The sequence below is a fragment of the Vipera ursinii genome, assembly GCF_947247035.1.
Source record: "Vipera ursinii genome assembly, chromosome: 3".
NCBI classification, from domain to species: domain Eukaryota; kingdom Metazoa; phylum Chordata; class Lepidosauria; order Squamata; family Viperidae; genus Vipera; species Vipera ursinii.
Window position 1 is genome coordinate 92321302 of NC_139516.1, and position 18481 is coordinate 92339782.

General features: G+C 39.6%; 1 protein-coding gene across 1 annotated transcript in view; it reads right to left on the bottom strand.

The window, feature by feature from the left end:
* Positions 1 to 1368: 1368 nt before the first annotated feature.
* The window catches only part of CAMSAP2 (calmodulin regulated spectrin associated protein family member 2), a gene marked incomplete at its 5' end in the record, with an annotated part of 71330 nt that continues 54217 nt past the window's right edge, over positions 1369 to 18481 (bottom strand). Inside the window, 9 exons of the mRNA XM_083358089.1 lie at positions 1369 to 2358; positions 3861 to 3979; positions 4714 to 4829; positions 7325 to 7397; positions 8149 to 8369; positions 9483 to 9619; positions 11156 to 13343; positions 13632 to 13701; positions 17495 to 17577. Of these exons, the coding sequence (XP_083214215.1) occupies positions 2053 to 2358; positions 3861 to 3979; positions 4714 to 4829; positions 7325 to 7397; positions 8149 to 8369; positions 9483 to 9619; positions 11156 to 13343; positions 13632 to 13701; positions 17495 to 17577 (3313 nt within the window). The 3' untranslated portion in view covers positions 1369 to 2052. The remainder of the gene's footprint in view (positions 2359 to 3860; positions 3980 to 4713; positions 4830 to 7324; positions 7398 to 8148; positions 8370 to 9482; positions 9620 to 11155; positions 13344 to 13631; positions 13702 to 17494; positions 17578 to 18481) is intronic.

The following is an 18481-nucleotide window of genomic DNA, read 5'->3' on the forward strand; positions in this document are numbered from 1 at the left end:
TCTCTAAATTTAGGATTTTTCATTCCTGTACATCATCTATACAAAGAACAAAAGCAAACTGTAGTGAAATACTACTCTGAATCAAGCTTTTCAATGGGAGAAGTGTACACAACGTTTACATTTTCCTTTGCAGGACATATTATAAAATTCAAGCATAAGACAGATAGTTCAATACTGTCTAAGTTTCAACACTTTTTACAATACTGAAACAGAACCAGAGCAGTAATTCAAGTCTTTTCCTGAGAATGTGGTTCTACCTAGCTCCCCTCCCACCCCACAACTAAATTGTCTGGGGTCTGAATGTGAAAAAGCAATAGGAAAAATAAGGGTAGATTTCAAGTTCAAATGTTGCCACCTGTCAATCAAAGTTCCAAACAGGAATTACTTTTCTAAAGTAATCAATGCAACACAGCCCTCCCTTCAGGTCCTAGTGATATTTTTACCGTATATTAAATTGTAGATTGCCCTAGTTCCTTGCAGTTAGATTTAGGATGGCATAAATCTAACCAATGCAGTAAATTACACAAATAAAATTACCTCTCTATATTGTGGTAAGAAATGTAACTTTGGTCCATACATTGGGCAACATCTTGACCATAAACTAGATACACCTTTTTCTACTTCTTCCAAAAGACCCACATGAAATGTATTACTTTAACATATTTAATACTGGATTTTAAATGTCAGCAATAATTCCCAACTTGTGGATCAAATTTATACATCTATGTTGGCTTGTATACAATTAGTATTATTTTATTTATGTGGAGTTTGTTTCCTTATAGGAGGGAGAATCTGTGCAAAATTACAGGATGCAATTTAAGCAGAATGCTTGGGCAGAAATTGAAGAACGCATGCCTGTTTAGAAGAACATAACGATGGGGAAAAAAAGTCTACCAGTGCATACGTTTTCAATTCATGCTACCCTGAATCAGTGCCATGATGGATTGTTAAATATAAGGATGATGTCTTCACAACAATAGTAGACACATTTCCCTATTAGAATTTAAGACATGCTAGCAACAATCCAAGGGACGCGGTGGCTCAGTGGGTTAGGACACTGAGCTTGTCGATCAGAAGGTCGGCAGTTTGGCGGGTCGAATCCCGAGTGCCGCGTAGCAGAGTGAGCGCCTGTTACTCGTCCCAGCTTCTGCCAACCTAGCAGTTCGAAAGCACGTAAAAATGCAAGTAGAAAAATAGGGACCACTACGGTGGGAAGGTAATAGCGTTCCGTGCGCCTTTGGCGTCTAGTCATGCCAGCCACATGACCACAGAGACGTCCTCGGACAAGCGCTGGCTCTTCGGCTTTGAAACGGAGATGAGCACTGGGCCCTAGAGTCGGAAACAACTAGCACGCATGTGCGGGGGAACCTTTACCTTTACCTAGCAACAATCCTGCATATGTCTTACAAGAAGCTTTTCTCCTACGATGTGCTTCAAAAAAAATCAGAATTAAAAAGGAGTTTAGCTAAGCTTAATTTTATTGTGAATTAGGCTTGTGCCCTTTGTTATCTGCAGGATATTAATAAAATAATAATAATAGCAACATCTGCCTATCCCAGGTCTTTGGGAAGGACTTGATAGGTGGATAAAAATGCCAAATCCAGTCTAAACATCTGTCTGTGTGACCAACCATAATAATAATAATGGTGTGGCATGTAAGACACATTACTCCAGTAAAGTTATAAAGAACAGAAGCAAATTCCCCAAACAAGCATTAACAGTATAAGGCAGTAAATGTAACTTTTAAAACTTCAGTCTCATAAGTGTGCAAACATTCAGAGCTGCAGAACCGAGGGAAAGGAACACCACATACCATGAGTAAACAACTAAAATCCCCAGATTTGAATCCACTGTTCATGATGCACAACACCCAAGTGTCGGTTTTCTCCAAGCCTTCAACACTATGTTTACATTCCAGCTGGCAATGACAACAGAGCTTGCTCTTCAAAGAAGCCTTGTTACCAAATCGGAGTCTGTTTAGTAACAGACAGCAAATATGAAGTGCACGTTTGCCACAATTGCCTAAAGCAAGAAATAACTTCCCACAGGTAGCTATGTCTTTGAAGATGAGAGCTTTTTGGGTGTTACTGGTCTCTTGCTCTGCCATAAATGGCTGTGAATGGTAATTGCATCAACGCTTGCAGAGAGTGTCTTCGCAGGTATGTGGCTAAACTGCTTCCTGTCAGAGTTATACTTATAGAGACCTTCAATCATTCTCTTAGTGATTGATCTGGGGCCTATCCCGGTCAGTTTATTGATCTCTTCAGTTTCAGGGCAGTATGTATATAAAGATCGGAACTGGCAGCCGGAGTCCCGGAAGAGGATTAGGAAGTTGTTGGCATCTGATTTCTCCATTTCCTTCAGGGAATAAAGAAGAAAAAAAAGTTCTTATTGTGGCAAAGATAAAAATGCACTTGAATGCTTTTAAGTACAAGGAATTTTTCTTGAACTCTTAGAAAAGGACTCAATGTCCAAGATGTGAATTAAAACACTTGTTTCTACATGAGGTTTGAGGTATCAAATGCACAAATGAAGTAAAAACAAATAGTTTGGGGGGGGGTCTCTTAAAATACAGTAATAATTGATAGAATTAACTGTGAATGATTGCTATTGTGGGAACAAACATGTAAAAACAGCACTTTACTAAAGGGTTTAGTTAAATAGTACCATTAGTATTTCATATCATTATGTAGTCTAGTTTAGCTTTATATGGATGGAGTTGTTTTTAAGTTTATGTATATTGTATTTGGATGTTTTGTGTGTATTCTGACAAGAGACATGTGATTATATTATTGCAAAACTAAACAAAAATTATTTTAAAAACTAAAAATATATTTGATGTACAAGATAGTTATACTTTCTTTGTTTAATGCTGTACCCCTCTCAAGATTTGAGTCCGATAGCCACTCCAACCGGGAATTCTAGGTGTTAAAACTTTTGACAGTTCTGGAATATTAATCAATGGCATCAAGATGGATTTACACGTAGTTCTTGACAATTGGGACAGGAACAACTGTTACCAAGCAATGTGGTTGGTGAATTGTGCCCGAATTTACGACCTTTTTTGCTGTGGTTGTAAGTGAAACATATGATTGTTAAGCAAATCTGGCTTCCCCTATTGACTTTGCTTGTTGGGAGCCCCCTGGAAAAATCATAAATGATGATCAAGTAAGCCCAGAATACTGCAAGCAAACATGGTGGTTGCCAAATGCCTAATTTTGATCAAGTGACTACAGATGCTGTGATGGTTGTAAATGTAAGGAGTGGCTGTAAGTCATTTTTTTTCAGCACTACTGTAACTCTGAAGAGTCATTAAACAAATAGTCGTAAGTCAAGGTCTACTGCTTTATGTGAACAGACAGGTTTGGACTAGTGGTTAAGGCACCAAGGTAGAAATCAGGAGATTATGAATTGTAGTCTTGCCTCAGGAATGAAAACTGGCTGGGTGACAAAGGGCCAGTCACTCTCTCTCAGCCCAAACTACCTTACAGGGTTGTTGCTGTGGGGAAAATAGGATCAAGTAGTATTAGGTATGACTTCTATCTTGAGTTATTTTTAAAAATACTAAAGGTGGGATAAAATGTCTTTAAAAAGCATTGAGACCATTCTTCCTCATGTGCCTTTTCTCATGGCTGCCTTTCCATTATATATACTTGAAATAATAGCTTGAATTGTCTAGTTACTCCTCTAATACAGGAGTCTCATCCTTGGCAACTTTAAGACTTTTAAGACTTCTGGGAGTTGAAGTCCACAAGTCCTAAATTTGCCAAGGTTGAGAACCCCTGCTCTAATACATATTGCAGTTCCAGCTTTAGATTTGAACTTTTTTCTTTTTTGTTTCTTTGTTGGGCTAGTCTTACCTCTAGTATTTTATTCTTCTGTCCTTCATTTACTTTTCCAGCCAGACAACAATGGGCAAGTGCATTTTGGATGATGTGCTTATTGGATTTTGCACTGGGTTCTTTGTAGAGCTTTGGTCCTAATTTTTAAAAAAGAGAGAGAGGAAGAGGACGTCAAACAAAGTCAATATGATTTAGAAAAATAAGCCTTAAATACCGTGATTATTCATTCATACATTCATTAATTCACTCACTCATTCATTCAAATTCCATAGTTGCCATCTTAGTCAAGTAATTCTGGACAGCTTACAATTCTAAATTGTATAAAACAGTTTATAAAACAATTCTATAAAACAGGTAAGACAACTAAAAAATAAAAACACCCCAAAAATAAACACCAAGACCAGCCAAGATAGTTAACAAACTAACAGCAGAACCAAGAAACAGGCTCCTTAACACATTCAGATCTCCAGGCGCTGATGAAAACCATCATTTTGCCACCAAAATGAGCGGTATGATCTGAGGTCTCTGAAAATTGTAAAAAAAGGGGGCTGGTGGGACTTGCATGTGGATTAAGGATTATGATTTGCTTAACTCTATCATCCATAGAAATGCATGATTCCCGGATAAAAGTGGAGAAACATGATCCCGATGGAAGTAATTGGTAGCCATACTGCAATATGTGTAGCAAAATTTGCAGTTAAGTGGAAAGATTGGTGGAGGAGATGAAGGGAAGTGGGGAGAAATAACATTTTTGTTCTCTGTTGAAAACCAAACGTGCTCACTTGAAGAAATGGAGTAATTTAACATTTTTCCCTTTGGGATAATTTGGTTTCCCAAGGATTTTCCTTCAAGCTACATCTGTAACACCAACCTGTATATTCTGTAGCAGAAGCTACTGAAGAAGTAGTTGATGCATTTTCCCAGTCTTTTTCCCCATTACGACTACCACAACAACTTGGAGATAAGAATCCTTCCACAGACTCAGATCTAGAGTATGACAATAAACAGAAAACATATTGTGCCTATAATAATGTTTGCTATTCAATACTGAAACAAAAAAAACCATATGTGGAAATAGCTACATATAAGAAGATGTCACATGGAAGCAAATAATCTAACCACAGATTATTTCTACCGTGTGTCTAGAATACAGATTCTATTTAATTTTAAAATTTTTAATTTTTACCATTCAACTGAATGCTCAAGATAATTAAATATGAATTAAAATCTGAAAAATTTAACATTTAACATTGCATATTATTAAAATACAGAAAATCTCAGTCAATAATCCAGTATTATTAGAAATTTGCCTATTTTTTATAAAAAACCCAATTGTGCAGGATAGACAATTAAAGGTAGCCTATATTCTGGAGTTGGGGTCAATATTTGGCATCAACATTTTATAAATCTGATCTGATGATAGCATGGATAGTAAGTTTTTCCTAGTTAAGTAATGAAATGTCTACAGGCAAACAACGAAGCTGAAAGACCATCAAGGACTCCATATTTTTCTGTTTTGTTTTTAGCTTTTTTCTCTTTTCTTTGTATAGTAAAGCAATAAAACCCAGCTATTTTTACCATTTACAACATTCACATACAACTATTAAATTTATATGCCACCCGTCTCCTATTAAATTTATATCCCACCTGTTTCCCTGATAGAGTGACGTTGGGTGGCTTACAGAACTTAAAAAGATAAATAGAAAAGCAATTAAAAATGTTTAAACTATGCACATTGAATTTTTAAAGCTATGCAGAAAACCAGAACCAAGGTGATACATGAGACGGGGATGGTTACCCCATTAACCATCTCCAGCAGTGAGTACCCCCTCATGGTCCAAGCTAACTGGCAAAACCAAATTTTAATACCCTTCCAAAAAGCCAAAAGGGTGGAAACAGTTCTCACTTCTGGTGGTAGATGTTCCACAGGGTCAAGGCACCGCAGAAAAGGTTCTTCTCCTTGACCCTACCTGCTGAAATTCCTTAGCAGGTGGGGTGGACTAGCCCCATTGGGGTGAGATGGTTCTGCAGATACCCTGGACCCATGTCATATAAGGCTTTAAAGGTAATAAGCAGCATCTTGAATTGGACTCGGAAGCAAATTGGTAACCAATGCAGCTCACACATGAACAGTGTTATACATGTCACTCTAGGGTCCTCCAGAATTATGTCCACTCCTGCATTCTACATGAACCATAGCTTCTGGATATTCTTCAAGGGTAGCTCCATTTGGAGCGGATTGCAGTAATCCAACCAAGAGATGACTAGGGCATGAGTGACCATGCACAGAGCCTCACAATCCAGGTAAGGGTGCAATTGATGCACAACATGAAGTTGAATAAAGGCCCTCTTAGCCACTTGCTCTTTGATTGTGCTCTTGTGCACCAGATCTGTCTGCAGTAGTGCAACCCCATCCAGAGCTAAAGATGATAAACAATTGCACCCACTGTCACTCTGTCTTGCCAGGGTTCAGCTGAAGCCTGTTGTCTCCCATCCAGAACCCTACAGTCTCCAGGTATCCATAAAGGGCAGCATTTATTGCACCATGAGGGATGGAGAGGTAAAGCTGTGTATCATCAGCATACTGATGATATCTCATCCCACAGTATCAGATGATCACACCAGCAGTTTCATGTAGATGTTAACAAGAAGCAGAGAGTATTGAATCCTCTGGCAATCCACAAGGGCGTGCCCATGGGCTGGACCTCTCACTCCCTATCAATACTTATTGAGACTGGCCTTGGAGAAAGGAGCAGAACCAGCACAATATTAGTAGCAGGAGCATGCCTGCCTAAATGAGGTTTCCCATTCCCTCCCCTTATCTTTGCCAGAACTAGAGAGGGTCTTATTTGAGACATTTACTCAAGTTACCTTCCTATCTTGGACTCAGGCCTCTTTTATCTGACTACTGTCTTGCTAGTAGCTCTTCCTTCTGTTTCTCAAGGCCATTCCCTCTTCCCTCTACATGGTGCCACCGTGAAGCAATGCGAACAGATCCATGATTTGTACCAGTAGAACCACAGTCACTGATTTCTTGACTATATGCTAAGTAGCTGCAGCACATATTGAATAGCATTCTGCTAGGCTCAGTGGGTTAAGCTGCTGAGCTGGTCGATCAGAAGGTCGGCAGTTTGGCGGGTCGAATCCCGAGTGCCGTGTAACAGAGTGAGCGCCTGTTACTCGTCCCAGCTTCTGCCAACCTAGCAGTTCGAAAGCCGTAAAAATGCAAGTAGAAAAATAGGGACCACTACGGTGGGAAGGTAACAGCGTTCCGTGCGCCTTTGGTGTCTAGTCATGCCGGCCACATGACCACGGAGACGTCCTCGGACAAGCGCTGGCTCTTCGGCTTTGAAACGGAGATGAGCACCGGCCCCTAGAGTCGGAAACGACTAGCACGCATGTGCGGGGGAACCTTTACCTTTACCTTTTAGGCTTTTAAAGATAATTTCTATAAAAAACAGAATTGTAAACTGAAGATTTACCTTGGTGTCCTCTTGCCTGATTGCATACTCTCATTGTCTGCCGTGTTTAATGATGCAAGAGAAAGGCTTGATACTGAGAAAAAGAAATAAAAACATTGACAGTCAGTTATAAAGTTGTATAAATACAAGAAAGTTTAAAATAAACAAGATACAGCTTGCAAGCTATCCATAAGAGAAGCTAGCTTAATGTTTAATAATTACTTTTTCTGCCACCATCAGCAGAACACTGAACAACAATGGTATGTGTGGCAGGGATGAAAGAGAAAGCCACTAGTCTCCAAAAAGAATATTGTTGATTGTCTAAAATATTTACGAAAGCCCATAAGGACAAGCTGGAAGACTATTTATTGAGGAATGTTCTCTGGATGGATGAAACCAAAATATAATTTTTTCGCTTTAATGAATTATTGCTTGGGGATGGGGTTGCTGAAAGCAAAAGCTTGCATACTTTTGTCGCTCACATATAGTGTACATAGCATTGGATCATTTTCATCAATAAATAAATCAATATGTGTAGTGGTTTTGACTCATTTGTTTCATAGGGTTCTCTTTACCCAGAATGTGTTTGGAAACAGATTATGTTTTAGGTCACACTTGTGCAGAAATATTAAAAATACAAAGAGTTTAACTACCACAGTAATTTGAACTGTAGTCTATAAAAAAGGAAACAACCTATCCCAAAAGTATTTAAGCCCCACAAAAATAAAGAAGTAGCATAGGGTTTAAGAGGGCTTATATTCCCTGGATTAATAGATCCCAGAATATTATATGCTCTTGCTTTGTGCAGGGGCACAAACATCTCTTCTTCTGGAAGCAGTTATTACCTGGAGGACCTTTGATTGGTGTTTTAGGTGACTCAATGTGATCCCTATGAATGGATTTTGGACGTGCCTTCTTTTGTTTGGAAAAATGAGGGCGATGCTTTAAGACAAGGTCCATGTCTTCCATTAGTTTCAGTTGCTTTCGCCTCATATATTCCTGCTTAATATACTCTCGTCGTGCTCTTTCGTCTTCCTTCTTCTGACGTTCTTCCTCAGACTTCCTCCTTGAAATTACAATATCATGGTTATAAAACCATATTTTATAAAACACACTGCTGATGACCACACGTGATGCATAAGATACCAGGCCACATTTAATTTTCAAATGTGGGTATAGATTTAGCTTACATTATATGCTTAATTTAAGGTCTGTGTGAACATTCACACTCATGCACTGGACCAGCAGCATTACATTTAAATACATACTAGACCAGGGGTCCCCAAATCCCGGTCCGTGGACCAGTACCGGGCCGCAGCATGCCAGCAACTGGGCTGCACAGACAAGCAAAGCCCCATCCACGAGATGCAGGCAGCACACAAAGCCACGCACCCTCCGGTCCATGGGAAAACCTCTCTCCATGGAACCGGTCCCCGTTGCCCAAAAGGTTGGGGACCTCTGTACTAGACAACTCATGACCTACTGAATTCTCCGTTCAAGACATATTTTCCTTACCAGATTCCTCAATGCCTTCAACAGTGACAGAATTTCTAACATTCTGTCTTTACTGATTTTTTTTGAAGCACATCGTAGGAGAAAAGCTTCTTGTAAGACATATGCAGGATTGTTGCTAGGTAAAGGTAAAGGTTCCCCCGCACATGCGTGCTAGTCGTTTCCAACTCTAGGGGCCGGTACTCATCTCCGTTTCAAAGCCGAAGAGCCAGCGCTTGTCCGAGGACGTCTCCATGGTCATGTGGCTGGCATGACTAGACGCCAAAGGTGCATGGAATGCTGTTACCTTCCCACCGTAGTAGTCCCTATTTTTCTACTTGCATTTTTACGTGCTTTCGAACTGCTAGGTTGGCAGAAGCTGGGACGAGTAACAGGCACTCACTCTGATATGCGGCACCCGGGATTCGATCCGCCAAACTGCCGATCTTCTGATCGACAAGCCCAGCGTCCTAACCCACTGAGCCACCGCGTCCCTTATTTGATATACAATATACAATAGAGTCTTACAAAAATATAAAGTCTCTGTAAAAACTGACTTCCTCATAAGTAAATTATGTGAAATTTTATTAGATTAATGAAGTTAATCCTGAAGGCGTTGATTTTAATAGACTAACCTTTAAAAAGCAACATTTCTTTCAGAACTATTAGTGTATGCATTTAATCTTACTTTGTTTCTTCTTTCTTATGCTCCATCTCTGCTTCCAATTGCTGCTTTCGAAGTAAAGTTTCTTTTTCTCTTCTCAATCGCTTCTCCAATAATGCTGCCCGTTTCACGGCCATGTCATTTTCTGGTTTTTGATCATCCTAACAACAATAAATAACCTGTTAAAATTATCGTTTAGGCTTTAGTTACTTTGTAATCCAGAGAGGGCAACATATTGATCTCATATAATTCCCACACCACTTCCCCAATTGTGCTAGAAAATTTGAAATAGTTTTGCCCACAAAAACATCAAAATAAGATGTGCTGTGCAGTGTGCTGCAGCTGCCAAAAAAGCCAACACAGTGCTAGGCTGCATTAACAGAGGGATAGAATCAAGATCACGTGAAGTGTTAATACCACTTTACAATGCCTTGGTAAGGCCACACTTGGAATACTGCATCCAGTTTTGGTCACCACGATGTAAAAAAGATGTTGAGACTCTAGAAAGAGTACTCTAGAAAGAGTACAGAGAAGAGCAACAAAGATGATTAGGGGACTGGAGGCTAAAACATACAAGGAACGGTCGCTGGAATTAGGTGTCAAGCTATTCTCCAAAGCACCTGAAGGCAGGACAAGAAGTAACGGATCGAAACTGATCAAGGAAAGAAGCAACCTAGAACTAAGGAGAAATGTTCTGACAGTTAGAACAATTAATCAGTGGAACAACCTGCCTCCAGAAGTTGTGAATGCTCCAACACTGGAAGTTTTAAGAAGAGACTGGACAGCCATTTGTCTGAAATGGTATAGGGTTTCCTGCCTGAGTGGGGGGTTGGACTAGATGACCTCCAAGGTCCCTTCCAAATTATTATTATTATTATTATTATTATTATTATTATTATTATTATTATTATTATTATTATTATTATTATTATTATTGTAAAACATAATGCTTTTTTCTTCTTGCCCCTTTAAAATTGTTATTCTCTGGAAAGGTGCCCATGATCTTAAGTACAGTTCCACATAATCAATATCAGGAGACAATATTAGTACAATCACAGCTGGAAAACCTAATCATCAGAGAAACAAAATCCCTGTTATTTTACAATTAATCTATTCGAAAATTCTTGGTTTGCCTAAACATCCTAAATATAATATGTTGTTTGAAAATCTACTGTAAAGAACAATACAGGTAGTCCTTGACTTACAATCATTTATTTAGTGACTATTTGAAGTTACAGTGGCACTGAAAAAAGTGAGTTACGACCGTTTTTCACACCTATGGCTGTTGTAGCATCCCCATAGTCATGTGATCAAAATTCAAGTGATTGGCAACTGGCATCTATTTATGACATTTACACTGTCTCAGGGTCATGTGAACACCATTTGTAGCCTTTCCAGGTGGCGTCTAACAAGCGAAGCCAATGCGAGAAGCCAGATTCACTTAACAACCTCATGATTCACTCAACAACTGCAGTGATTCACTTAACAATTGTGTCAAAAAAGATCGCAAAATGGGGCACAACTCCCTTAACAACTGTCTTGCTTACCAACAGGTATTTGGGGCTTCATTGTGGTTGTAAGTTGAGGACTACCTGTGGTGAGTGAAAAATATTCAATTTCCCCCCAACATTACCATTATTTGTTGCAGAATATCTTACAACTCAATTGTCCAAACAGATCGTGATATATCCACTTACCTTGAAGAAGAATCCACAGCATACTTTCTGGTCATCCTCTGGTTGTTCTTTGTCACTTTCACCCTCTGATTTTTCAACCGACTCTTCTGACTTCTCTGTTGGCTTCAAATCTGTGAGAGAAACTTCTATGAGGCTAACAGTCTTAGATGCAGGTGGGGGCAACACTGGTGGATTTAAAGGTTCTTCGTTTGGAGTAAGGCAGACAATTTCTGTAACGGGCTGTGACAATACTTCAGAAACTGTGGATTCCAGAGGTCTGATCTGTTCTTCTTCTGATGTTTGCTCAACTTTCTCTTCAGTTTCTTGCTTCTCGCCATCCTTTTCACCTGCTTCTTCCTTGTCAGCAACCTCTTCGGTTGTGTTTTTTACCTCAGTTGGAGGGTTCTTTTCACCATCATCCCCAAAACAAACAAAAGATCTAGTCTGAACCTGGCTTGGAGAAAATCTTCTCAACCGTGGGAGGCTATCAACAGATCGTGGGGCAGTCAAAGTGCGATTCAAAGGTGTAATTTTCAGTTCATTTGGCCTTGGAGTCCTTTGTATTTTACCTGGGAGAGATGAATTCTTCCTAGAAGAAGTCTGTGGGGATTGGTGGGAAGGCCGAGGCGTTTCTACTGAAAATGGGACAATAGGAGATGATGATCCGCTAAGCCTCGCTGAAGGCTTCAATTCCCGAATTTGTTTTTGAGGAGAAGGTTGAGGAGGTGAAATAACCCATGCTTGCTGTTCCCTCATCTGCAGTAGCATCTCTTGCTGAAGTGACAGGCGTTGCATTTCCTGTTGCAGGAAATGTAGAGAAGAGTTGAGCTTCTCGATGGATTTTGTATATTCTAAAAGGTCACCTTCATTTAAATTCTCTTCAGAAGGACTTACCAATTGCTTCTCAGCATCACCTGGGGTGTTTGGCGGCTTCAGCCACATCATTGAGGGAGTTTCAGTGCTTACTTTCAGGGCCTCAGAAGTCTTGCTCAGTTGTTCACCTGGCTTTTGGTTTTCTTTTTCTTTCATCCCATTGTTGTCAGTGAACACTTTCTCACCCTCTGCTCCAACTGCTTCTTCCCGAAGTGGTGAAATCCCATCATTTTTCTTTTTCACAACATTAAGGAATGCTGTTCTTCCCATTTTTTGTCTCTGTTTTGTGAACGCTGCCTCAACCTTCTTCTTCTGGGCTTCAATCGCTCGCCTCTTCTCTTCCAGTTTCATCTTCAGTTGGACCATTTCAGAAGCCAGCAACTGTGTTGTGTCCCTTCCCTGAGGGAGGGCGGATTCCTCTGGGATTTGAGCCCAAGAAACAATGTGTGGAATGTTCATCTCTGAACCTTCAGGAGTGGTTTTCTGAGAACTGCTTCCACTGCTTCTGCTGTCGGTATGATTCATCTTTTTAAATTTCTGCTCTGCAAAGCTGGTCATTTTAACTCCTGAACTTGAAGATGGACTACTGCCAGCTTGAGATTTAGTACTTATTGAGCTTGGACAAGGACTCAATTGCTCCTTATAGTTGATGCCTCTGCTGTCAGATTCATGCGGAAAGCGAGATGATTCTTCCAGATCAGAATCCAGGCTGACTGTATAATCCCTTAAAGTAGAATCTTCATCCATAGTCTCTGGAATGTCTGATGGTACATGTATTCCAGTGTCTACTTCTGTGTTATCAGTAACAGGACTGAGGGCACCTTTTGTATCTGCGATAATATCAGGGCTACTTTGATTAGGTGTCATGTTTGAGTTTAGGATGCTCATCTCTTTGTTGTGAAGGAAAAACCCATTTGTAAACTGTGCTGGTGGAGTAATGTGAGCAGATTTCTCATTATGATGGATAATCTCCAAAGCCTGTTCAATGCTGGGTGTCTCGATTTGATTGCCAAATTCATCAGTAACCAACCTGTTTTCCAATGCTCCATTTGGTAAGGTGTATGTGTTAACCTGGTTGGCATATCTTTGATTGCTATCTGCTTCTAGATCACTGCAAAATTCTACATCTTTTTCTGCTTCAGAATCTTCACTGTCCTCTTCATCATCCAGAAGCTTGAAAGATATATTCCTTTTGATGTGTCTGGGCATGTGGTTAGTATTCTTCACAAGTCCTTCATTACTAATAGATCTCGTAATTCCTCTGTTTGGAGATGTCATATGGATGCTGTCTTCTTTATCAAAAGAAATGTCAAATGAAACTCCATGGACTGAAGATCTAGAAGGGATTTTAAAATCAAGAAGTCTTAGAACAACCAATGCAATATTGAAGTTTAAAAATTCCAATTAGTTAGAATTAAAGAATAATATTCTTTATGCTATCTTCAAACCTATACAACAAGATAATAGTCTCAACCCTATATTCAAGATATGACTATTAAATGTCACTGAAGATAAGCAGTGGTTATCTGCAAGGATGACACTTCAAAAATGACATGCAAAAATAATTAAATAATGTCTTAATTCATTATATAAGGCAATAAAGTCCCAATAGCAAATATCTTACCTTTTTTCTTTCGGCCACGTCCCTACATATCCATCCACATAAGACATAGATGTTGATCTTTTAATGCCGCCTTTTAAAGTCAATACAGAATGCCATATAAGAATCATTCTTTGGAAAGTTTTTAAAAAGAAAATATAAACAGAAAGCAACAACTGAATTGGCTTAAGAAGTTGAAATGAATTTTTGCCACTGATTTATAAAGAAAGCTACCGGTATAGAAATTAAATATGCATTTGTAATACGGCAATCCTAGGCCAGGAGCAAGGAAAAGGTGGTACATCAGCTGCATGCAGCTTGGCAAAATATCTGATGAGACCTGTAAAGTTGTTTTGATTACCCAACCTTGTCTTTTCCCACATCCATTCACCTCTTCTGCAGCTTCCCTTCACTGCTTTCATAAACCACCATTTGTCTACCCTACTAAAGGCTTCAGTGTCTCCCTATGTTGTGACTCAGGGCCAGCCTGTGGGTCCGACAGCCGGCTCCGATGTATCGGATGACTCAGATGTGGGGGAGGAGGGAAACGAACCGGCTGATGATGATTTGGAGGCTTTGCAGAGCCCTCAGCCGGGGACCTCTTCTCAGCTGCGTGAGCCCGATAGTGCGGAGGAAGATGACCCACAGCTGGCCCTGTTCAAGGACGCCCGACGCAGGAGGCAGTCGAGCAGGAACAAACAAAGAAAGGCTGTGAGACTCCTCGGGAGGAGGCACAGGGAGACCACGCCCTGAGCTCTCTATAAAGGAGTGTTTGGGGAGGGGTTGGTTGCTGAAAGCAACTTTTCCGCTTGAGAAGATAAGCTCTTGTGTTTTTGTTAACTGCGTAATTAAATCTTGGCAGATGCCTTTTAGCCTTGGAAGCTCTCCAGTCTCTTCTTCCTAAATAGGGGTTTGCCTTTACAAGGCCAGAAGAGGGCTGGTTCAGAACACCCTATGCCCTTAAAAAATAACCCACGTAATGATTTTTTTAAAAAACCTGCATTTTGTTGTCTGACTTGTCTTGTCTGTCTGTCTGTCTGTCTGTCTGTCTGTCTGTCTATCTATCTATCTATCTATCTATCTATCTATCTATCTATCTATCTATCTATCTATCATCTATCTATCTTCTTCATCATCACCATCACCATTATCATCAGGAATTAGGACAATGATATAGAATACAAGACCTGAACTAACAAATAAAATTAAAAGTAAAGTTATAAACAAAAACAAAACAAAAAGGCCCAGATGCTTTTGGAGTAAAGCCCTCAACCTGTAAATTGTACAGGTAGTTCTCGAACTATGGCCACAACTGAGCCCCAAATATCTGTTGCTAAGCAAGACAGTTGTTAAGTGAGTTTTGCCTCATTTTACAATCTTTCTTGCCACAGTTGTTAAGTGAATCACTGCAGTTGTTAAGTTAATAACACGGTCGTTAAGTGACTCTGGCTTCCCCATTGACTTTGCTTGTCAGTTGCCAAACATCCGAACTTTGATCATGTGATCAATCCTATACATCTGTGTTTCGTGTGTATAGGGTTGGGGGTTGTTCTCATTTCTGATAATGATTGAAATGACCTAGAATTGCATATCCGAACTGGGTATTAAACTTGGAATGGAAAAACAGATTCCACTTTAGCCATAAAATTGTCGGAAAGATATTGGGCCAATGAAACCCAGTAACCTAACATTTCTTTGGCAGATAATTGAGAGTGGCCAAGAGAACGCCATCGGTATCCCCTTTAACAAAAAAAGAAATAAGAATTTTAATACAGATAGTCCTTGACTTACAACAGTTCATTTAGTGACTGTTCAAAGTTGCAACGGCTCTGAAAAGACTGACTTATGACCATTTTTCACACTTACGACCATTGCAGCAACCCTATGATCACTTGGCAATTGACTCATACAGTTGCAAGAAAAAGTATGTGAACCCTTTGGGATTACATGGAGTTTTGCATGAACTGGCCATAAAATGCGCTCTAAACGTCATGTAAGTCACAACAATAGAAAAGCACAGTCTGCTTAAAATACTACTACACAAACATTAGCTGTTGTCATGTTTTAATTGAACATAACATGTAAACATTCACAGTGCAGGGTGGAAAAAGTATGCAAACCCCTAGCCTAATGACTTCTCCAAGAGCTAATTGGAGCCAGGAGTGAGCCAACCTTGACTCCAACCAGTGTGATGATATTGGATGTGTTGCTGACAGCTGTCCTGCCCTTTAAAAACACACACCTGTTTTGGGTTTACTGGTCTCAAGAAGCACTGTCTGATGTGAACCATGTTTCGCAGAAAAGAGCTCTCAGAAGACCTACGATAAAGAATTGTTCACCTGCATGAAGCAGGAAAGGGTTACAAAAGTATCTCCAAAAGCCTTGAAGTTCATGTGTCCACAGTAAGACAGTCTACAAATGGAGAAAGTTTAGCACTGTTGCTACTCTCCCTAGGAGTGGTCGTCCTGTAAAAATGACTGCAAGAGCACAGCGCATAATGCTTAATGAGGTAAAGAAGAATCCTAGAGTGTCAGCTAAAGACCTACAGAAATCTCTGGCACATGCTAACATTTTTGTTGACACATCTACAATAAGGAAAACATTAAACAAGAATGGAGTACATGGGAGGACACCACGGAGGAAGCCACTGCTGTCCAAAAAAAAATATTGCAGCACGTTTGAAGTTTGCAAAAGAGCACCTGGATGTTCCACAGCACTACTGGCAAAATATACTGTGGACAGATGAAACCAAAATTGAGTTGTTTGGGAAAAACACACAACACTATGTGTGGAGAAAAAAAGGCACAGCACACCAACATCAAAACTCATCCCCACTGTAAAACATGGCGGAGGGAGCATCATGGTTTGGGGCTGCTTTGCTGCCTCAGGGCCTGGATGGATTGTTGTCATTGATGGGAAAATGAATTCCAGAGTTTATCAGGACATTTTGCAGGAAAACGTATGACCATCTGTCCGCCAACTGAAGCTCCACAGAGAATGGGTGATGCAACAGGACAATGACCCAAAGCATACAAGTAATTCAACAAAACAATGGCTTGAACAGAACAGAATACACCTTCTGGAGTGGCCCAGTCAGAGTCCTGACCTCAACCCAATTGAAATGCTGTGGCATGACCTTAAGAGAGCGATTCACACCAGACATCCCAAGAATATTGCTACACTGAAACAGTTTTGTGCAGAGGAGTGGTCCAAAATTACTCCAGATCGTTGTGCAGGTCTGATCTGCAACTACAGGAAATGTTTGGTTGAGGTTATTGCTGCCAAAGGAGGGTCGACCAGTTATTAAGTCCAAAGGTTCACATACTTTTTCCACCCTGCACTGTGAATGTTTCCATCTTATGTTCAATTACAACATGACAACAGCTAATGTTTGTGTAGTATTATTTTAAGCAGACTGTGTTTTTATATTGTTGTGACTTACATGACGTTTAGAGCGCATTTTATGGCCAATTCATGCAAAACTCCACGTAATCCCAAAGGGTTCACATACTTTTTCTTGCAACTGTATTTATGATGGTCGCAGTGTCCCAGGGTCATGAGATCACCTTCTGCAGCCTTTTGACAAGCAAAGTCAATGGGGGAAGCCAGATTCACTTAACAACCAAGTCATTAACAACTGCAGTGATTCACTTAACAACTTTGGCAAGAAAGGTCGTAAAATGTGGCAAAATTCACTTTTCACTTAGCAACAGTAATTTTGGGCTCACTTGTGGTTGTATGTTGAGGACTGCCTGTAATTCTAAGTCATGCATGAAGATTACGTGTGATTCTAAGAAACAGACTGTAAAAACATTTTCTTTTGAGGAATGACAAAATAGCAGAATATGAATAGCCTAAAATCCAGTCATTCAGTTACATGTTGGTACCTGGGACTGATGAGTAAGGTTGTTGCTGCGTGAGCCCTGGAGGAGGAATTTGATGAGATGGTGTAAAAGTTGAAGTCCCCACACTGAAAAATGAGAAAAGCCACCCCTTGTTAGTTTTCTGTTTGGGTGTCTGTCTTCTGTCTGTTTGTTTGTCACTTGAAAAACATGCAAACCTGAGCAGACTGCTAAGAAGCAATCCTGCATTATTTATTTATTATTCTTCCTTTTACAATGCTTCAATGGCAACCAATTCTAGAAAATATACATTCCGTATGAGTCTCAAAAATTAAAACACTGAATAACAACATCATAAATCGTTAATGCTGTCCAGCTAGGACAATATTATATTATATTAATTATATTAATTATATTATATTATATTGTATTGTATTGTATTGTATTGTATTGTATTGTATCGTATCGTATCGTATCGTATCGTATCATATTAATATTATATTCAAAACTAGAAAGGGGCAATATCTACTTCAGTGCTCCAATGGCCTACTTAATGAATAAGAAGTCAGGAGGATTATTTTTCCGTATTAAAAAAAATCAGTAAAATCTTTGCCCCTTGAGAAAGTGCACAGTATTACTTTAATTGCTATGTTTAATTGATATGCATACTTTGTTTAATTCAATGAACGGAAGATCATTTCCTGATCATATAGAACCATCACACCTAAGAAAGCTGTTATCTTCACTACAATAGCACATACTTTTCAAATACCACCTATGTTGCAAATATTATGACTTTTTAAGCCTTTTCTATGTGTTCCTGGTTCCTGTAGCCAATATTTCAATTAATAAATCAAGGCAGTATCTATAGGATATCCCTCACTTTTAAGCTTTGTAAGGCTTAGAGACAGTGACTGGTCTAACGTTTCAAGGGAACTGCGAAATGAAGTAGAGACCTGAATGTAGGCTCCTTTGTTTTAGCCTAATCATTCTAATTAGTATATCATCTTGCCTCCTAGATAAATCATAAAG